This window comes from Procambarus clarkii, chromosome 10 (assembly GCF_040958095.1).
Source record: "Procambarus clarkii isolate CNS0578487 chromosome 10, FALCON_Pclarkii_2.0, whole genome shotgun sequence".
NCBI lineage: Eukaryota > Metazoa > Arthropoda > Malacostraca > Decapoda > Cambaridae > Procambarus > Procambarus clarkii.
The window spans coordinates 37,878,929-37,901,620 of NC_091159.1; the positions used below are offsets into that span (position 1 = coordinate 37,878,929).

Consider the following 22,692-nt stretch of genomic DNA (forward strand, 5'->3'; position numbering starts at 1 on the left):
GAAGGCACAATACTAATCGCAGTTATTACCACAACAATATGAGACATATTATGGCTGTTAGCCGTGTGTGTCTGACCAAGAGATCTATGGTGACCTGCTAGTGGCAAGTAATGTGTTATACAAGAGCTCTAACAACACAAGGTATCTCACTACACATAGTTAGAAAAAACCAGTAAGATTGAATTTCATAAACAGCAATTAAAGTTACTTTACCAATATGGATGATCTCATTTAAGAGGGCATGTATTAAACCTTGACCTTTGCACGATCCGTTGACAGGATATAAATAATGTTGCAGATTGTAACTGATCACAGCTTGGTTAATAAAGAAAAACTTACAAAAATCATTTAATTAAATAAGCATTTTATAAGTACGTGTATTAAGTTATAGAAAATCTTGTCTGCGGTGTATACATTATACAGTAATATCTACATATATTAAAGCTGTAGTCTGGGTGTCTTAGAAGCACTTCCTGTGGACAATGGATGGGCCAGATTCATCATATTCTTGCTTGCTGATCCACATCTGTTGGAAGGTAGAAAGGGAAGCCAAGATGGAACCGCCAATCCATACAGAGTACTTGCGCTCTGGTGGGGCAATGATCTTAATCTTCATGGTGGATGGTGCCAAGGCAGTGATTTCCTTCTGCATCCTGTCTGCAATGCCTGGATACATGGTGGTGCCACCAGACAGCACGGTGTTGGCGTACAGATCCTTACGGATATCTACGTCACACTTCATGATGGAGTTGTAGGTAGTCTCGTGGATGCCACAAGATTCCATACCAAGGAATGAAGGCTGGAAAAGTGCCTCGGGGCAACGGAACCTCTCGTTGCCAATGGTAATGACCTGACCGTCAGGAAGTTCGTAAGACTTTTCTAGTGAAGAGGATGAGGCGGCAGTGGTCATTTCCTGCTCAAAGTCTAGGGCAACGTAACACAACTTTTCCTTAATGTCACGAACGATTTCTCGCTCTGCAGTAGTTGTGAAGGTGTAGCCACGCTCGGTGAGAATCTTCATAAGGTAGTCAGTAAGGTCACGACCGGCCAAGTCCAGACGCAGGATAGCATGGGGAAGGGCGTATCCCTCATAGATAGGAACAGTGTGTGACACGCCATCACCAGAGTCCAAGACAATACCGGTGGTACGACCAGAGGCGTACAGGGAGAGCACAGCCTGGATAGCTACGTACATAGCGGGAGTGTTGAAAGTTTCGAACATAATTTGAGTCATCTTCTCACGGTTGGCCTTTGGGTTGAGGGGGGCCTCCGTCAGCAGGACTGGGTGCTCCTCTGGGGCCACACGCAGCTCATTGTAAAATGTGTGATGCCAGATCTTTTCCATGTCATCCCAGTTAGTGACGATACCGTGCTCAATGGGATATTTTAGTGTAAGAATACCACGCTTGCTCTGTGCCTCGTCTCCCACGTAAGAGTCCTTCTGGCCCATACCAACCATCACGCCCTACCGGAAGAAAATTTTACCATTAATCTTTATTCTATTATTTGCCGAATATATTTTTTTACCATCACTCTCTACGGAAGATTAAAATTACCAAATAACTGACGAAGTAAACACAAAACATTAAATTAAAGTATCTAGTATAACTTATATGGTGGTTTAGCATGTTTAGTATGAGGCTTGAGGACCATTGCTCACCTGATGGCGGGGTCGGCCCACGATGGAGGGGAAGACGGCGCGGGGGGCGTCGTCCCCGGCGAACCCGGACTTGCACATACCGGAACCATTGTCCACAACCAGGGCAGCAACCTCGTCGTCACACATTGTGGTGCAGCTGTAAAAATACAAAAATTACATTTGAATAAAATAACTACCACAATGACGGGTTGATTTTACCATCAACATTCTTCACACAATTCTTGTTTTTGGAACAGAAATATTTACATCTCTGAAGAAATTGTCACTGTTATGGTCCTTAAAGTGCAAAAATAAACTTGTATCTTTAAAACATAACACATTTGTTATAGTACAAACAGTGCGCATCATAGGCCTAATGGCCTAGCTCTTGGATAGGCCAGGGTGAAGAGTGTGTAACTGTTGGATTACAACAATAGTAGAGAGGTTATACAAATTCAAATGTGGTGTTGTCCCACCAGAGACGTAAGGAGGGGTGGGGGCGGTGGGGAGGGGGGGGGGAGTGGGGAGGGGTTACAGGCCAGGCCTAGGGAGCCCCCCCCACCCTCTGAGAGGCAGCATGTGCTCCTGGCAATAACTGGAGTGTGGAACATGTTAGCAGTAATGTGGCTACAGGACATGTTAAAATATTCGTACCAGTGCGTCCGTAAGATAACACCGTATTCTGTATCAAGCTACAACTGGGCCACAACACCAAGTTTGTAGTACGGAACACTGAGGAGGTTATGGATGGGGACCCCACACACTAGTAGGCCTACTGGTGGTTCTAGATGAGGACCTACACGCTAGTAGGCCTACTGGTGGTTCTAGATGAGGACCTACACGCTAGTAGGCCTACTGGTGGTTCTAGATGAGGACCTACACGCTAGTAGGCCTACTGGTGGTTCTAGATGAGGAGGAACACACACAGGACCTACACGAGAGAGTCCTGGATTGGGAGGCTCACACCAGTAGACTTACAGAAGGGGGTTCTACATGGGGACACACACACATGCAGGCCTACATGAGATCCTAGGTGGGGACGCACACACCAGTAGGCCTACAGGAGGTTCTGACTGGGGACGCAGACACCAGTAGGCCTACAGGAGGAGGTGCTGTATGGGGAGAAGAGTTGAAGTCCCCCAGGTGTAAACAAACCTGGTGGAGATCACAACTGGTCTACAAGTGCTTCCAACACCGGCTATGTGAACACTTGAACACAAGACAACGACCACGTTAATTCTATCTTAGAGCTGGAGGTATTCCTGGGGCCGAGTCCATGGTTGGTGTAGAGCGGAACACAGTGTAGGGACGCACAGTATCACAGGAGCCACACAAGTCACTAGCAGCTTAGATAGTTACCTCAGTGAGTATTCACAAGGTGCGGGAAGGTCTTCACGTGCCTGTAGCTGGCCACCAACTGCCAGCTGCCGGCCTCGCGCCACCTCTTATAGTAGGCCACCGTCATGACGTCACAGGTCCATAGCCTATCACAGTTGCCATCACCACCTTTATTCATGGAACCGTATTCTCTCTGTTTACATTATTGATTTCGTTAATTATACACTAAATGTACATCTTCAATCTGTCTGGCGCATTATTATTCAATATATGGGAGCCGTATTATTCTGATGTAGCAGTTAAGGGGATATATAGGGCGGGGTGCCACACGGCCATAGATGGCGCTCACACGGTACTGTGTCCCTCAGTGACCGTGGCCGACGCCTCTACCTTCCGCCCAAGAGGAACACACCGTAAAATTACTGGTCATTAAGCGATATTGGGCGGCGTGCGGCGGCAATGACCATATAAGGGAAGGTTGTGTGGAGCGTTGAGGCGGTGGCCTGGGTGGCTGGGTGGCTGGGGGGTGGCTGGGGGGTGGCTGGGTGGCGGCTGGGTGGTGGCTGGGTGGTGGGTAGTGGGTGGTGGGTGGTGGCTGGGTGGTGGGTGGGTGGTGGGTGGTGGGTGGGAGGGGGAGGCGGCCGCTACGAGTCAGCTGTTGGGGCGAGGTGTGAGTGACTGGTTTTTTTCTCAGCTAGTTCAGTGGTGGGTCCAGTCACTCAGTTATAGGTCTCGTAGTGGGTTCAGTGGTGGGTCCAGTCACCCGGGTGTAGGTCCAGTAGTGGGTCCAGAGACCAAGCCCAGAAAGTATATACATATATGTGTGTATTCTTATTGATGTATTATATAGCAGTGTATATGTGTTTGTCCATTTGTCTGTGCAAGGCTTAAGGTCAGATGCTCGGGGATAGTCTTGTTCAACTTTCCTGCACCACATATGGGAGGGTGTGGGAGGGTCAGAGGTCAGTTGGGGTTGACCCCCAGTGGCCCTCTTAATACATATGAGAGAGAGAGAGAGAGAGAGAGGGAGAGAGAGAGAGAGAGAGAGAGAGAGAGAGAGAGAGAGAGAGAGAGAGAGAGAGAGAGAGAGAGAGAGAGAGAGAGAGAGAGAGAGAGAGAGAGAGAAAAGAGAGGGGGAGAGAGAGAGAGAGAGAGAGAGAGACAGAGAGACAGGGAGAGAGAAAGAGAGAGAGAGAGAGAGAGAGAGAGAGAGAGAGAGAGAGAGAGAGAGAGAGAGAGAGAGAGAGAGAGAGAGAGAGAGAGAGAGAGAGAGAGAGAGAGAGATAGAGAGAGATAGAGAGAGAGAGAGAGAGAGAGAGAGAGAGAGAGAGAGAGAGAGAGAGAGAGAGAGAGAGAGAGAGAGAGAGAGAGATAGAGAGAGATAGAGAGAGAGATAGAGAGAGAGATAGAGAGAGAGAGAGAGAGAGAGAGAGAGAGAGAGAGAGAGAGAGAGAGAGAGAGAGAGAGAGAGAGAGAACACTGGATCAATATCTACGGACATTACCAGTTGGATTTCCCGCCGTTGCTACAATCTGCCGTGTGACTAGAGAGGGGCAGGCCCGGCCGCCAGGAGAGGGTGGGCGTGGCACAGCTGAAGACAGTTATGACATTAAACCATGAGAGTCAGGTCCCATAGAGGTGACCGTGGGAGGGAGAAACTCCTGCTCCCATGCTGGTGAAAATGTTAAGATTGACAAATGGGCACCGAAGCCCCGTGCTGGTATCATAATGGGCAGGGGCTATGGCCGGTGCTGTGGGCAGGGGCTATGGGTGGTGCTGTGGGCAGGGCTATGGGTGGTGCTGTGGGCAGGGGCTATGGCCGGTGCTGTGGGCAGGGGCTATGGGCGGTGCTGTGGGCAGGGGCTATGGGCGGTGCTGTGGGCAGGGGCTATGGGTGGTGCTGTGGGTGGAGAGTGGGGTACATGGTAGCATCTCCGGGTTGACTGGGAAGTATAGGTACTGGTGAGCCCGGCAATATTTCTTATACTCGCTGGGAGGATGTTGAACAACCGCGGACCTCTGATGTTCATGCAGTGTTCTCTGATTGTGCCTATGGCACCTCTGTTCTTCACGGGTTCTATTCTGCATTTCCTTCCATGTCGTTCGATCCAGTAGGTTGTTATGTTACTGTGAAAATCAGGGACATTCATTTGGAGAGCTTTGAGACAGTCCAAACAGTTTGGGTGCTTTATCGCGTCTATGCGTGCCGTATATGTTCTCTGTATTCCCTCTATTTCAGCAATCTCTCCTGCTCTGAAGAGGGAAGTGAGTACTGAGCAGTACTCAAGACGGGACAACACAAGTGACTTGTAGAGTACAACCATTGTGATGGGATCCCTGGATTTGAAAGTTCTCATAATCCATCCGATCATTTTTCTGGCTGACGCAATATTTGCTTGGTTATGCTCCCTATAAACGTTAGGTCGTCGGACGGATTATTCCCAAATCCTTTATATGTTGCTTTCCTACTATGGGCAGATTTGATTGTGTCTCATACCATGTATTTTGTTTAAGGTCTTAATTTTTACAATACTTAACTACCTGAAATTTATCACTTTTAAAATTATTTTCTGCTGCCCAATCAAAAGCTTTATTAATATGAGTTTGTAGTTTTTCAATGTGATCAACAGAAGTAAATTTCATACTGATTTTTGTGTCATCTGCAAAAAATAACACGAATTTGTGCCTTATATTTCTGTCTGTATCTGATATGAAAATATGGAAAAGCAGTGGTGCAAGGACTGTATCCTGAGGTACAGTACTTTCAACTGTGCTTGGACCCGATTTTGTATGATTGTTACTCTTCGCAAACTTGAGACACATCTTTAGATGTATATATATGACAAGAGACCAATAGGCTCTGAAACGTATACATTGATTAAGTGACATGAGGCGGGACCCTAGAGCAGCAGCTCACCCGGCAAGTACAACCAGGTGAGTACACACGTGGCGGGCCACACAACAGGTGGAGGGGCGGGGGGGTGGGGGGGTGGGGTGGGGTGGGGGGGGGGTGCTCACGTCACTATCTTAACCTCTCTCTCCTTATCACTCTCCATCCTGGTCTGTTTGTTGATAGTGACCCGCCGGCTACTGTGAGTGTCCCCCCCCCCAGCAGGTCACCCAACAGGTCACCCTCACCCCCCATGAGTCACCGGTGTCACCCAACAGGTCACCCTCACCCCCCATGAGTCACCGGTGTCACCCTAGGTTGTCGTGTCGCAGAATTGATGCGATTCCCAAAACTGGCCTCGTGGGCGGCCAACACCGGAATTGTGGAGCCGTGGGAAGCCTGTGGTCCATACCTGGCCGGCCTTGTGTTGGACTATACCTGGCCGGCCCCGTGTTGGACCATACCTGGCCGGCCCCGTGTTGGACCATACCTGGCCGGCCCCGTGTTGGACCATACCTGGCAGGCCCCGTGTTGGACCATACCTGGCCGGCCCCGTGTTGGACCATACCTGGCCGGCCCCGTGTTGGACCATACCTGGCAGGCCCTGTGTTGGACCATACCTGGCCGGCCTTGTGTTGGACCATACCTGGCCGGCCCCGTGTTGGACCATACCTGGCCGGCCCCGTGTTGGACCATACCTGGCAGGCCCTGTGTTGGACCATACCTGGCCGGCCCCGTGTTGGACCATACCTGGCCGGCCCCGTGTTGGACCATACCTGGCCGGCCCCGTGTTGGACCATACCTGGCCGGCCCTGTGTTGGACCATACCTGGCCGGCCCCGTGTTGGACCATACCTGGCAGGCCCTGTGTTGGACCATACCTGGCCGGCCCCGTGTTGGACCATACCTGGCCGGCCCCGTGTTGGACCATACCTGGCCGGCCCCGTGTTGGACCATACCTGGCAGGCCCTGTGTTGGACCATACCTGGCCGGCCCCGTGTTGGACCATACCTGGCCGGCCCTGTGTTGGACCATACCTGGCCGGCCTTGTGTTGGACCATACCTGGCCGGCCTTGTGTTGGACCATACCTGGCCGGCCCTGTGTTGGACCATACCTGGCCGGCCCCTGTGTAAACCCCCTCCTGCCCCCCCCCCTTGCATACCAATACACTGTTGTTGACACGTGTTGCATGACCTCTACACACCTGCAGAGGTGGCGCTGAACCAGTCTTATATCAACCAGTGAATCTTGACTGAAACAGTTTTGGTAGATCAACCTCACTGTCGTGGGGGGTGAGCAGGTAGCAGGGAGAACACCCTAGCCATGGACTCAGTCCTCCTTCCCCTCCCCCTCTGCTTCCTAAACTACGGGCTCGCCATAGCCCGTGCTACCTGGAACTAGTCAGGTGTACGAGCCGCCACAGCCGTCTTCAACACTCAAGGGTTAAGGACGAGCTGTGAGCCAGCCACAGCAGGCGCCTCACAGCCTCCCTGGTCATCTCATCATCACAGCTCTTCACAGACAGGTGTCCAGCTCTCTGGGCAGCCCGCGGCCAGGCTTGCTGTGTGGTGCCGCCGCCATGGTGGAGCCCGCGGCGCCTCACGCAAACACGCAGTGATCCAAAGGCTTCAAAGGGTAGTTAAGAGATGGAATGCATTAGGCAGTGATGTGGTGGAGGCTGACTCCATACACAGTTTCAAACGTGGATATGATAGAGCCCAGTAGGCTCAGGAACCTGTACACCAGTTGATTGACAGTTGAGAGGCGGGACCCAACGAGGAGGTATTCATTTTTTTTTTTGGGGGGGGGGGGAGTAAAGAGGAAGGAGAGGCATAGGTGAAGGGAAGTATAGAAGTGGGAAATACAGTGAGAGGTATGAAAGCAGGCGGACTGTCCACCTTGCTGACACGATGTGTGGGTGTTGCCAGCTAAGCTAAGCTGGCTCCCTCTTGTCAGGGAGCTGTGAGTGTGCGAGAGGTTCTTCACATGTGTTTCACCATATATGGATGTCTATAGATGAATACTGTGTAGCATTCATATATACACACTCCGATGCTTCCGCACATGTTGTTCTGTTTAAGGCTCTTTATCTTATTTTAAGGTTATTGATGGTGTCTGGCTTTTCTGAGAGGCTGGGTGGGGGGGGGGGGGATTGTTGTTGTACTTCATTTTGGGGTAAAATATGTGTGTGGACATATTATACATACATATTAAGAGGTATAGATGTATATACATCTATACATCATAATATACATCTTATTCTGTCCTCCATGGGCGGGGTTAGAGATCTGTTGCACATATAGTGCAGTGATCTGTTGAACAATCAACCAGAGAAGGTGATGGTAGTGCTTTTAAATGTCACTCTAACCTTCATACATAAGAGCCCACACTTACACCTGTCCTACACCAATAGTCTTCCAGTTTTTTTCATGATGTTATTAATGTGCGTTTACAAAGGTGAACTGCTATTCTGACCAGCTCCCACATACTTCCATATATATATGTATATATATATATATATATATATATATATATATATATATATATATATATATATATATATATATATATATATATATATATATATATATATATATATATATATATATGTCGTACCTAGTAGCCAGAACGCACTTCTCAGCTTACTATGCAAGGCCCGATTTGCCTAATAAGCCAAGTTTTCATGAATTAATTGTTTTTCGACTACCTAACCTACCTAACCTAACCTAACCTAACTTTTTCGGCTACCTAACCAAACCTAACCTATAAAGATAGGTTAGGTTAGGTTAGGTAGGGTTGGTTAGGTTCGGTCATATATCTACGTTAATTTTAACTCCAATAAAAAAAAATTGACCTCTTACATAATGATATGGGTAGCTTTATCATTTCATAAGAAAAAAATTAGAGAAAATATATTAATTCATGAAAACTTGGCTTATTAGGCAAATCGGGCCTTGCATAGTAGGCTGAGAAGTGCGTTCTGGCTACTAGGTACGACATATATATATATATATATATATATATATATATATATATATATATATATATATATATATATATTTGTGTGTGTAATTTTCCTTCCTCTGTGTAATTGCTTGTATTAATAACATTATACTAATCAATAGAATGTTTACTAGCACCTGATTATCGTACAAATAAGAGAGAGCTGCCTGTCAACATCACCAAACTGTACACACCTGAATATGACCTCACATGTGTGTGCGGGTGTGTGTATGGTCAATGTTTTCACACAGGTGTGTAAAAGTGAAGACTTTTGCATGATGAAGGGTGAAGATAGTCCAGACGCCCCAGGGTAACCTTCCTCAGACTCGGAGGGTGAAGCTGTCTCAACAACAGCGCGATATATGGACCAACATTCATGTGAAGTTTATTGATCCAACACAGAGAGCAGTGTTGTATATGATGACTCACGCGCCCCTCTACCCCCCCACAATGATCTCTTATTACCCCCCACAATGATCTCTTATTACCCCCACAATGATCTCTTATTGTCAACATTAGGGACAACATCAGGGACAACAATAGAGACCTCTAACCAATGTAATAACATGTAGAACAACATGCATATTTTCTTCAATAAAGTTGTATTTACATATTTTATTACAGAAACTATCGAAGTCTTTGGTGGCAAAGATATTTAAGCGAATTCCATAAAGTTTATAATACTCAATATTGAAGCGAAATTGCAGGAACATTAAGGAATACATCATTATGTTAGTTGTACTAGGTGATCAAGGCTGTAACTTGTTGGGTAGAGGCACTTGAGAGTCAGTTCCTGAGGCCACTGTGCCTCTCTAACTTCCCACTGCCGCCCGCCCGCCCGCCCACACGACCACTATGGCCGCCCGCCCGCCCACTATGATCTGAAACTTGGTCGTGGCAAACAAAGATGAATTAATGACCACTATGGCAGCAACCCGCACAACTAGGCAACAGTAATGATCTATCATCGCCACACAGCCCGCCAGTGAGGCGAGCACGCTCCTCCCAGTACTGGTCTGGCGAAGAGGAATGTCCTTAATATATAAATATTGTAAAAATACTGCAGGGAATAACATCCCCAGCAGACAAATTACATCAAATAACAATGGAGGCTCCCAAATGGTGACAATGAAAATTTAAAACACATTGGAGGTTAATGGATCACTATGATTGTTGTGAGGTGACGCGAGGCACAATATTGGATAACATCTCGCGGCACTACGATGGTCTGACGCGAGGCTCAACACCAGTGTGTACAATACGAAGGCTGTGAGTCAGGAGCCAGTTATTGTATTGTTAGCGGTTATCGTCGAGGGTGGATATCGCGGTGATATTATCGTGGAGGGGGGTTATCGTGGAGGGGGGTTATCGTGGAGGGGGGTTATCGTGGAGGGGGGTTATCGTGGAGGGCGGCCACGTGCCACAAGCCGCCCACAACCATCATACCTCCGCCACTCGCCCCACATGAATGAATGATTCCTGACCATATAAGGAAGACTCTCGCGCCCTGGCACCCAGTTACCAGGCACCGCTGCCGCCCACCGCCGCCCACCACCACCCCCGCCGCCCACCACCACCCCCGCCCACCACCACCCCCGCCGCCCATCCTCATCAATCACCAGCTCAGAACAACGATTAAAACTATCAAAATCACAGAAAATTTGCGGAAAACCCAAAATTTTTTCCTCACTGGTATTGCTTTTCCAGCGAGGAGAGACAGGGGAGGTTGTAGGAGCAGGGGAGCTTAGAGGTGGTGGTGGTAGGGGAGGGGGGGTAGGGGAGGCAGGGGAGGTTAGAGGTGGTAGGGAGGAAGAGGAGTGGCAAGGTGGGTGTGTAATGGGCACATCCCTTGTTAAAGCTGCACCACGACACCCTGGCTCCCACTACACCCACTCTACACTACGCTACTGGGTGAGGCCCCACACCCCCCGCGGGGGAGGTGAAGGTGGGGGGAGCAGCCCCCCATAAAGTGTTACCAACATGCACAACAGGAATGCCATTTCCGGCAACAGGAAGCCGAGGTGGTTCCCCAAGGTACTCCTTGCTGTGGGCGTGGCACTTTAAGGGGTCACCCATCCGTTTACTGACCAGGCCCAATGATGCTTGACTTGACTGTTCGAGTGAGGCATCCTATGACCACTATTGATATACCAGCATCCTTAACAAAGCTATCACTGGATTTATTGTATAATAAAATTAAAAAAGCAAGGCATCAAAGGAGAAAGTAACAAACAGTGGGCCAAGGAAGACATGATTACCACATACAAAATTCTCTGGGGGGAGCTGAAGGGGGAACAAGAAAGAAGAGCCTAGTCTTCACCGTGGGCACACCAGCAGGGGGACTCAGGGGACTCTGGGGACAAACAAGCCACAGAGACTGTAGAAATAACACTTTTCAAACTCAAGGATTTGAGTTTGAAAGTCAAACTCAATAAGCTCAATTTATTTTTTATCTTTATTTAAGAAAATACAATATAAATCATATATACATAAGTTTTACAAGGCAATACTACATTATAATTATCAGTGAACAAGTGTTTCATTATCACAGAACATGATCTTTAAAACCACCTAAATGTTATACTTATTTTTCTTTAAATGATTTACAAAAAATGGAGATTATATTTACATTAATTTACAGGGAAAATTATTACATTTATATATATTTTATATAATTCTCAGTAAACAAATTTTCCATATCATCACCGAGCATGAGCCTTATCTTGAGATGATTTGATTGATTTAATTGATCATTGATTAATGATTTGATTGATCGTAAACCCAAAATGTTATACCTCGCAAGAACTTCAATTAAAATCCTCATTAACTCCACTCTAATACTTGGTCCACACAAAGCTTTAAGAGTTATCAATAAGCTTTTGAAAGTCAAACTCAACAAACTCAAAAATTTTCCTATTTTTCAAATACTGAAAGTGAAGGGGCGGAGGCCGACTCCATATACATTATCATGTACGGATACGACGTACAATATTCATTGAAAGTGAACACCAGTTGCTTGAAGATTGAGGATCAGGACCAGGGAGCCGGAGCTCAACCCCCGCAAATATATTAAGGTAAGTGAACCCGTTGTCGCCATCAGCCTAAACATATGCCAGAAAATATGTACATATGCTGGTTAGCATTGTAAATGTGTGGCCACGTCTGTGGTAGATAATAATAATAATAATAATAATAATAATAATAATAAAAAATATGGAGGGCATGTTTGTCAGTTCAGCTTACATGGGCATTTTGGTGGGGGTAAGTGTAGTCAGTAGTGACGGCCCGCACCTGCACCACTCTCCCGGGCTGACTGGCACACCAGTTCAATACAGGTGGGTTTCCCGCCCCCCCTCCTGTAGCCGGCGCCCCCCCCCCCCCCCGGAGCACTTGGCCCAAGGACTGGGAGGACAGATGCTCCACTCTTGAGAGCAGCGTCACGGAAGCTGTGACAGGAGGGAGGCCAACCTACCCACTTAATGACACGCTCGTAACAATGTGTTCAATGGCAGCCTTCCAGGGGTGCCACACACACCTGGTGGAGCCCTCCAGGGGTGCCACACACACCTGGTGGAGCCCTCCAGGGGTGCTACACACACCTGGTGGAGCCCTCCAGGGGTGCCACACACACCTGGTGGAGCCCTCCAGGGGTGCCACACACACCTGGTGGAGCCCTCCAGGGGTGCCACACACACCTGGTGGAGCCCTCCAGGGGTGCCACACACACCTGGGGAGCCCTCCAGGGGTGCCACACACACCTGGGGAGCCCTCCAGGGGTGCCACACACACCTGGGGGACCCTCCAGAGGTGCCACACACACCTGGTGGAGCCCTCCAGGGGTGCCACACACACCTGGGGGACCCTCCAGAGGTGCCACACACACCTGGGAAGTCCTCCAGGGGTGCCACACACACCTAGTGGAGCCCTCCAGGGGTGCCACACACACCTGTGGAGCCATCCAGGGGGTGCCACACACACCTGTGGAGCCATCCAAGGGTGCCACACACACCTGGGGAGCCCTCCAGGGGTGCCACACACACCTGGGGGACCCTCCAGAGGTGCCACACACACCTGGGGGACCCTCCAGAGGTGCCACACACACCTGGGAAGTCCTCCAGAGGTGCCACACACACCTGGGAAGTCCTCCAGGGGTGCCACACACACCTAGTGGAGCCCTCCAGGGGTGCCACACACACCTGGGAAGTCCTCCAGGGGTGCCACACACACCTAGTGGAGTCCTCCAGGGGTGCCACACACACCTGGGGAGCCCTCCAGGGGTGCCACACACACCTGTGGAGCCATCCAGGGGTGCCACACACACCTGGGGAGTCCTCCAGAGGTGCCACACACCTGGGGAGCCCTCCAGGGGTGCCACACACACCTGGTGGAGCCCTCCAGGGATGCCACACACACCTGGGGAGTCCTCCAGAGGTGTCACACACCTGGGGAGCCCTCCAGGGGTGCCACACACCTGGGGAGCCCTCCAGGGGTGCCACACACACCTGGGGAGTCCTCCAGAGGTGCCACACACCTGGGGGAGCCCTCCAGGGGTGCCACACACACCTGTGGAGCCATCCAGGGGTGCCACACACACCTGGGGAGTCCTCCAGAGGTGCCGCACACCTGGGGGAGCCCTCCAGGGGTGCCACACACCTGGAGAGCCATCCAGGGGTGCCACACACACTAATAATTAATGAGACGTGCTCCGCCAGGTCACCTATCAGTCCGTCCTCCAAACAACAGCTCGTCCTCCAAACAAAGACCCAAAGTCCATTCCATCCACCCGCCAAACCCCCTGTTTATGAATGAAAAACGGTTTACACACGACTCACAACTGTTGACGTCCGAACACTTCCGGAACAAGTGCTTCACTGACGAATTGTGTTCGAACCACAACGCTGTAAATGCTTCACCCACATACTACAAACAGAACCTAAACACCTAACCTAACCTATGCCTATATATGCACAATATGCTAATATATTTTATAATATTAATTTATATTTGAGAAAATTCCCGTTTTGAATGAACAGCATGTTAAAATTGATGAATGTATCTGTGGGGTCGACTGCTGGATGGAATGGACTTGAGTTGAGGACGGGTTGGACCAGGACCCCGTGACCTGAGTGACACACATGACTCCAGACCTGCCAGACACACCCGTCGGCCAGTCGTGGAGTGATAATAACTTAACTCTCTCTCCTGATAATCACCCTACACCTGTTTGCTACAGATTATATTCCAGTACCTGTGTACCCCCCTGTGTAACCCCTGTGTACCCCCTGTGTGCCGCTGTGTGCCGCTGTGTGCCGCTGTGTGCCCCTGTGTGCCCCTGTGTGCCCCAGTGTGCCCCTGTGTGCCCCTGTGTACCCCTGTGTGCCGCTGTGTACTCCTGTGTACCCCTGTGTGCCGCTGTGTGCCCCTGTGTACCCCTGTGTACCCCTGTGTGCCCCTGTGTACCCCTGTGTGCCCCAGTGTGCCCCTGTGTACCCCTGTGTGCCCCAGTGTGCCCCTGTGTACCCCTGTGTGCCCCAGTGTGCCCCTGTGTGCCCCTGTGTACCCCTGTGTACCCCTGTGTACCCCTGTGTGCCCCAGTGTGCCCCTGTGTACCCCTGTGTGCCCCAGTGTGCCCCTGTGTGCCCCTGTGTGCCCCTGTGTGCCGCTGTGTGCCCCTGTGTACCCCTGTGTACCCCCTGTGTGCCGCTGTGTGCCGCTGTGTGCCCCTGTGTGCCCCTGTGTGCCCCAGTGTGCCCCTGTGTGCCCCTGTGTGCCCCTGTGTACCCCTGTGTACCCCTGTGTGCCCCTGTGTACCCCTGTGTGCCCCAGTGTGCCCCTGTGTACCCCTGTGTGCCCCTGTGTACCCCTGTGTGCCCCTGTGTACCCCTGTGTGCCCCTGTGTACCCCTGTGTACCCCTGTGTGCCCCAGTGTGCCCCTGTGTGCCCCTGTGTACCCCTGTGTACCCCTGTGTGCCCCTGTGTACCCCTGTGTGCCCCTGTGTACCCCTGTGTGCCGCTGTGTACTCCTGTGTACCCCTGTGTGCCGCTGTGTGCCCCTGTGTACCCCTGTGTACCCCTGTGTGCCCCTGTGTGCGGCTGTGTACTCCTGTGTACCCCTGTGTGCCGCTGTGTACCCCTGTGTGCCCCAGTGTGCCCCTGTGTACCCCTGTGTGCCCCAGTGTGCCCCTGTGTGCCCCTGTGTGCCCCTGTGTACCCCTGTGTGCCCCAGTGTGCCCCTGTGTACCCCTGTGTGCCCCAGTGTGCCCCTGTGTACCCCTGTGTGCCCCAGTGTGCCCCTGTGTACCCCTGTGTGCCCCTGTGTGCCCCTGTGTACCCCTGTGTGCCGCTGTGTACTCCTGTGTACCCCTGTGTGCCGCTGTGTACCCCTGTGTACCCCTGTGTGCCCCTGTGTACCCCTGTGTGCCGCTGTGTACCCCTGTGTGCCGCTGTGTACTCCTGTGTACCCCTGTGTGCCGCTGTGTGCCCCTGTGTACCCCTGTGTGCCCCTGTGTACCCCTGTGTGCCGCTGTGTACCCCTGTGTGCCCCTGTGTACCCCTGTGTGCCCCTGTGTGCAGAGTTAATGTGCTGATGGTGTTATCAGTGGGCAGCAAGAGATAGCACCGAGCGTCCTGGACGGTATCTGGCCCCAGTGACCGTCTTGTTGACCCGGGACAGTGACGGTACCTGCCGCTCTACACGGGTGGGGGGGGGGGCTCTACACGGGTGTGGGGGGAGGGGCTCTATTGCTCTACAAGGGAGGGGGGGCGCCAGGTCGTTAGTATACCTGGATATTTGTAAATACCTTTGGATATCTGATCAAGTTTTTTGAGGGGCAAGTTGAAGTGCAGTTGTTGGGTTGCCTGCACCTGAGGTGTGTCCCCTCCCCTGGTGATCTGTCCCTCGCCCCTGGCGCCCCTCCTCCACCCATCCCCAGGCACTCCACCCACACGCCAGGGGTGTGGGTGGAGTGCCTGGGGGGGGGGCGGAGGCGCCCCACACGACCCCCGAGAAAGTTGACAACTGGGCGCCATGGTGAGGCAATAAGCTGAAGCTTGCCTGGTGACGGGGGAAAGGTCACCCACAATGTCAAGTCTGCATCAACTGCCTTTTGAGATGAATTATTTTCTGGGTTGTGAGGTGTTTACCCTCGACCGCTTGTGGGCCGCTCGGGGGCCACTTGGGGGCCACTTGGGGGCCGCTTGTGGGCCGCTCGGGGGCCACTTGGGGGCCACTTGGGGACCGCTTGTGGGAGGGTGAGAGGCGTCGGGCCGGCCGTACTGGTTCACCTGCTCCTATTACTTTATCACGGAGACCTTTGTGTGGCCCGCCTCGCTGGGACCAGAGTGACACCTTCACCCCAGCCGTGAGTGCCGCAGGAGAGCCTGGTGACGGCACTGGTGGCCCTGGCACTCCACACCAGGGCCACCATCAGTACCACACTCTACAGTAACCCCCCTCCCCCCTGCACCACCCATCATAAAAGTTCCTATACAGGATTATACAGTCACGTTTTCTATGTGTGGATCCATCAGTTAGACTGGGTCAGGATAGGCTGGGGTCAGGATAGGCTGGGGTCAGGATAGGCTGGGGTCAGGATAGGCTGGGGTCAGGATAGGCTGGGATCAGGATAGGCTGGGGTCAGGATAGGCTGGGGTCAGGATAGGCTGGGGTCAGGATAGGCTGGGGTCAGGATAGGCTGGGGTCAGGATAGGCTGGGGTCAGGATAGGCTGGGGTCAGGATAGGCTGTAAGTTCGGGCAGTTTAGTACATAATTTTCTGTCGGTAGCGCCAACTGGAGCGAGGCGGGCTGACCTGAGACGGGTGACTGCACTCTTTACATCACCTTAACTATATCTTCAACCAGCTCGTTAGTGAATGTATTTTCTTGGTGTATGAAGGTGATTATCCGCGGCCTCACTTGTTTTCTTAAGGGGGGGGGGGGGGTTGCAGTGAAGGAGAGGCACAGGTGAAGGGAAGTATAGAAGTGGGAAATACAGTGAGAGGTATGAAAGCAGGCGGGCTGTCCGCCTTGTTGACACCAGGTGAAAGTGTTGGCAGCTAAGCTATGCTTGCTCTCTCTTGAACCATATATGGATCTCTATTGGGGGGAATATTGTGTAGCATTCACATATACACACTCCGATGTGTGTATACACACTCACATATACACACTCCGATGTGTGTATACACACTCACATATACACACTCCGATGCTGCTTTCACATATGTTTTCACGTTCTGTTTAAATCTGTATATTTTGTTATTATTGAGCTTTTTATTTTATTCTGTTAAATTTGGTTTATGTTTTTTTAAAAGAGGAGGGAGGGTTTCTGATCAGGGCCACCAGCTGTGGGAGCGGGGCGTCTCATCTTGGGCCACCAGCTGTGGGAGCGGGGCGTCTCATCTTGGGCCACCAGCTGTGGGAGCGGGGCGTCTCATCTTGGGCCACCAGCTGTGGGAGCGGGGCGTCTCATCTTGGGCCACCAGCTGTGGGAGTGGGGCGTCTCATCTTGGGCCACCAGCTGTGGGAGCGGGGCGTTTCATCTTGGGGCCACCAGCTGTGGGAGCGGGGCGTCTCATCTTGGGCCACCAGCTGTGGGAGCGGGGCGTCTCATCTTGGGCCACCAGCTGTGGGAGCGGGGCGTCTCATCTTGGGGCCACCAGCTGTGGGAGTGGGGCGTCTCATCTTGGGCCACCAGCTGTGGGAGCGGGGCGTCTCATCTTGGGCCACCAGCTGTGGGAGCGGGGCGTCTCATCTTGGGCCACCAGCTGTGGGAGCGGGGCGTTTCATCTTGGGGCCACCAGCTGTGGGAGCGGGGCGTCTCATCTTGGGCCACCAGCTGTGGGAGCGGGGCGTCTCATCTTGGGCCACCAGCTGTGGGAGCGGGGCGTCTCATCTTGGGGCCACCAGCTGTGGGAGTGGGGCGTCTCATCTTGGGCCACCAGCTGTGGGAGTGGGGCGTCTCATCTTGGGCCACCAGCTGTGGGAGCGGGGCGTCTCATCTTGGGCCACCAGCTGTGGGAGCGGGGCGTCTCATCTTGGGCCACCAGCTGTGGGAGCGGGGCGTCTCATCTTGGGGCCACCAGCTGTGGGAGCGGGGCGTCTCATCTTGGGGCCACCAGCTGTGGGAGTGGGGCGTCTCATCTTGGGCCACCAGCTGTGGGAGTGGGGCGTCTCATCTTGGGGCCACCAGCTGTGGGAGTGGGGCGTCTCATCTTGGGCCACCAGCTGTGGGAGTGGGGCGTCTCATCTTGGGCTACCAGCTGTGGGAGTGGGGCGTCTCATCTTGGGGCCACCAGCTGTGGGAGCGGGGCGTCTCATCTTGGGCCACCAGCTGTGGGAGCGGGGCGTCTCATCTTGGGGCCACCAGCTGTGGGAGCGGGGCGTCTCATCTTGGGCCACCAGCTGTGGGAGCGGGGCGTCTCATCTTGGGCCACCAGCTGTGGGAGCGGGGCGTCTCATCTTGGGGCCACCAGCTGTGGGAGCGGGGCGTCTCATCTTGGGGCCACCAGCTGTGGGAGCGGGGCGTCTCATCTTGGGGCCACCAGCTGTGGGAGCGGGGCGTCTCATCTTGGGGCCACCAGCTGTGGGAGCGGGGCGTCTCATCTTGGGGCCACCAGCTGTGGGAGCGGGGCGTCTCATCTTGGGGCCACCAGCTGTGGGAGCGGGGCGTCTCATCTTGGGGCCACCAGCTGTGGGAGCGGGGCGTCTCATCTTGGGGCCACCAGCTGTGGGAGCGGGGCGTCTCATCTTGGGGCCACCAGCTGTGGGAGAGGGGCGTCTCATCTTGGGGCCACCAGCTGTGGGAGCGGGGCGTCTCATCTTGGGGCCACCAGCTGTGGGAGCGGGGCGTCTCATCTTGGGGCCACCAGCTGTGGGAGCGGGGCGTCTCATCTTGGGGCCACCAGCTGTGGGAGCGGGGCGTCTCATCTTGGGGCCACCAGCTGTGGGAGTGGGGCGTCTCATCTTGGGCCACCAGCTGTGGGAGCGGGGCGTCTCATCTTGGGGCCACCAGCTGTGGGAGTGGGGCGTCTCATCTTGGGCCACCAGCTGTGGGAGCGGGGCGTTTCATCTTGGGCCACCAGCTGTGGGAGCGGGGCGTCTCATCTTGGGCCACCAGCTGTGGGAGTGGGGCGTCTCATCTTGGGGCCACCAGCTGTGGGAGCGGGGCGTCTCATCTTGGGCCACCAGCTGTGGGAGTGGGGCGTCTCATCTTGGGCCACCAGCTGTGGGAGCGGGGCGTTTCATCTTGGGCCACCAGCTGTGGGAGCGGGGCGTCTCATCTTGGGCCACCAGCTGTGGGAGTGGGGCGTCTCATCTTGGGGCCACCAGCTGTGGGAGCGGGGCGTCTCATCTTGGGCCACCAGCTGTGGGAGTGGGGCGTCTCATCTTGGGCCACCAGCTGTGGGAGCGGGGCGTCTCATCTTGGGCCACCAGCTGTGGGAGCGGGGCGTCTCATCTTGGGGCCACCAGCTGTGGGAGCGGGGCGTCTCATCTTGGGGCCACCAGCTGTGGGAGTGGGGCGTCAGGTGTGGGGGAGCGGCAGGGGAGGGGGAGGGGCAACAATCTGGGTCACAGACTAACAACAGCGGCCTGTGATTACATCTGCCAACTGACGCTCGTAGTGTGTGTTAATGTTGAGGGCAACAGTGTTGTGAAGCCACGCCAGGGTAGATCACCACACTAACACCTGTACCAGCACCCAGGTATTGAGCACCACACAGAGGCTCACACCAGGTATTGAGCACCACACAGAGGCTCACACCAGGTATTGAGCACCATACATGTTAGTCCACACCACGTCTTGAAGACGCTCAGCCTCACCCTTCACAAGTAACGGTGTCACGCTCACCTGGCCCGTGTCACGCTCACCTGGCCCGTGTCACGCTCACCTGGCCCCAGTGTCACGCTCACCTGGCCCCAGTGTCACGCTCACCTGGCCCCAGTGTCACGCTCGTGTCAGAGGGCTGGTTGAGGATGACCTCAACACAACAGGGACCCCCCTTCCCCCCTCGTCCCCTTCCGTGTCTGACCTCGTCTCCAGCACCAGACCACAAGTCACTGGGCGAAATAAAGGATTTACTGGACATAATGCTGATGGAGATGATGAACCTTTTTTTATGGCATATAATCCCATCGTGGACGGCAGTTGTGGCTGTCAGTTGGTTCACGCGACGCCCTGGCCTCACCCGTCAAAAGCTTCCACCAGACAGCTGGTATAGGTCAAGGCTGAGATCAAACTACTTATCGGGGTTAACAGTTTGTGTTGTTATCCCGGAACTTTATCCTTGCACTAGCAATAAGTATTGGGTTAAAAGTGTATAACGGCCGGAGACCTTTGAGGAAGCATCTGGTAAGCGTGCATGAAAAGGCGCTCGGCTGACAGCTGCTTGAGCGTATCCTTTCCACGTTTCTGTCCAACTTGGTTGCCTGCGTCGTCAATATTATTACCAAATAACACGGGACACTGGTAGAGGAAGAAGCAGAGACATCGCTAATTCCTCATCCGTTAATGGGCGAGTGTGAAAGTCGGAAGTAAAAAGCGCGGGAGCTGAACTTCCCGTCACGCGGCCTTGATTCCTCCGCAGCCATATTTGGTAATGTTTTGGCGGGAGCTCCGCTGATTGGCTGGCTGGCGATGCTCCGGTGTCATGGCGGCTGCCTCGCACCACCAAGACTTTCTCCTCTCGTCTGTAACCTCGCCATTCCCAGGTTAAGGTCGCAGGGTCATAATTAGCCACAGATGGCTGGAGACACATACTTTAATCTAAAAAATACCATATATTTCAATCATTTTATTGCATGAATAGGAGCATAATAGCTTTATACAAGGCGTCAGCCAGTTGTTAATGTCTTGGAAAGTCAACACATGGCGGGCTGGCGAGGGGGCGTGTTGTGTTGGTAAGCAGAGAATGCCTCCTGCACCAGACAACAGCAGTCCGCGCCGACACGCTCCGCAGCTCGAAGAAATCAGCAGTTGCTGTCACGCCTAAATACATCCCTAACGGACACATAACAACATGCTGGAGTTCACGATGAGTGATTCGTGAGAGCCGAGCCGCGAGCTGCACCCATTCGCTCACTGCACTCAGCCGCGAGCTGCACCCAATCGCTCGCTGCACTCAGCCGCGAGCTGCACTCCTCTCTGGGAAGGAAGGAAGGAAGAATGAGTAGGGAAAGGCACTATCAAGGGGAAAACGCCAAGCTACCACGACTATATAGCACTTGGAAGGGGTCAGGAAAAGGATTTGGGGTGGGACGGGGGATGGAATGGTACCCAATCACTTGGACGGTCGGGGATTGAAATCTCTCGTTACTACCAGAATATTCAGATTGTAAACTGTGTGATAAACCTTTAATGCATTCACTAAAACACTATATTGACTTTAGACCTCTTTAGTAGCCTCTTCTACACCAACTGTGTAACTATTTTATTGACTCAGGTGTTCTGGACGACATCCTAACAATTTACCCAAAATTTGCTTGTCCATTTTAAAGAATGAAGAATAATTTTTATTTATATTACTTCTAAGTTGTATCACTTATGAACCCATCCCTGCCCTTGTGTGGCAGTGCACAATAGAAAGTTGTTTTCACATATCCATACATTAAAACATTGATTGTAACCGTGATATATATGTGCTCCAGCCTACAGTTTAGACCTATTGTCTTATGTATGACCCTCTGTCCTGCGTGACAGTGAATACTAGCATTATCCTCAATTTAATAAGACTATCAAAATCCTCAGATTAGGCAAAATTGTAATTAATTTTGTCAATAAAGATGTTAATAATAATAAGTTAAAAATTGTTAGGAATACCACCCAAGAAATTTTCCTATATTAGAGTTAGTTCAACCCGTCCTCCTAATAGAGCGTCGCATTTTGACGGCAGCGGCTCTCGAAATTGACATGCTGCCTTGTTTTCTTTTCTGGGTCCTCTGGTAGGTTAGGACAAGGGCACTTAAGTACGCCAGTTTCTTGACGTTGGGAAACAATAGGAAGACGGGCTGGAGTGAGTGACAGTCCCTCACCCAGAGTCCCGTGTTCTGACGGGTGAGTGGGACCAGTCTCGCGCTACTCGCCTCCAGAATATGAAATTAAATCTTTATTTTTTTATATATGAAGTAAGCGACGCTCTCGGGGGGCTGATGCTGCCATACAAGCCTTCTGTATGGCCCGTGTCTCGGTCAGGTGTGGTGTTGGGGTGGTGGTCAGGTGTGGGGGAGAGGGGGGGGGGTAAGAGGGAGGTGATCAGGTGTGGTGTTGGGGGTGGTGGTCAGGTGTGGGGAGAGGGGGGGGGGAAGAGGGAGGTGATCAGGTGTGGTAACAATTAACATCTATTTATGAAAGTATTGAGGTGTTGCGACACCTTCATCCAGGTGATTACCAGGTGGGGGAGGAAGGGGGGGAGGCAGGGAGGGAGGCAGGGGAGGGAGGCAGGGAGGGAACAATGTTTCATATCATCACAGAACACAGAGGTCGATCCTGCCTGCCTATCCACACACAGTAACCCTCCTGCCTGCCTGCCTATCCACACACAGTAACCCTCCTGCCTGCCTGCCTATCCACACACAGTAACCCTCCTGCCTGCCTGCCTATCCACACACAGTAACCCTCCTGCCTGCCTGCCTATCCACACACAGTAACCCTCCTGCCTGCCTGCCTATCCACACACAGTAACCCTCCTGCCTGCCTGCCTATCCACACACAGTAACCCTCCTGCCTGCCTGCCTATCCACACACAGTAACCCTCCTGCCTGCCTATCCACACACAGTAACCCTCCTGCCTGCCTGCCTATCCACACACAGTAACCCTCCTGCC

General features: G+C 52.6%; 1 protein-coding gene across 1 annotated transcript; it reads right to left on the reverse strand.

Annotated features, from left to right (window-relative positions):
- Window positions 1-335: 335 nt before the first annotated feature.
- LOC123745336 (actin, clone 403-like) lies at window positions 336-3,137 on the reverse strand. The gene is made up of 3 exons (XM_069321875.1): window positions 2,999-3,137; window positions 1,661-1,796; window positions 336-1,465 (listed from the first exon to the last, which is right to left on the reverse strand). The coding sequence occupies exons 2-3, from the start codon at window positions 1,784-1,786 to the stop codon at window positions 461-463; spliced, it is 1,131 nt and encodes a 376-aa protein (XP_069177976.1). The 5' UTR covers window positions 1,787-1,796; window positions 2,999-3,137; the 3' UTR covers window positions 336-460.
- Between the last annotated feature and the right edge of the window lie 19,555 nt (window positions 3,138-22,692).

Excerpts from the sequence above, each read along its gene's own strand:
- LOC123745336 (XM_069321875.1), bottom strand. The coding sequence starts at position 1,786 with ATGTGTGACGACGAGGTTGCTGCCCTGGTTGTGGACAATGGTTCCGGT. Across the intron at positions 1,466-1,660 it reads TGGGCCGACCCCGCCATCAG|GGCGTGATGGTTGGTATGGG; the intron begins GTGAGCAATGGT and ends TTCTTCCGGTAG.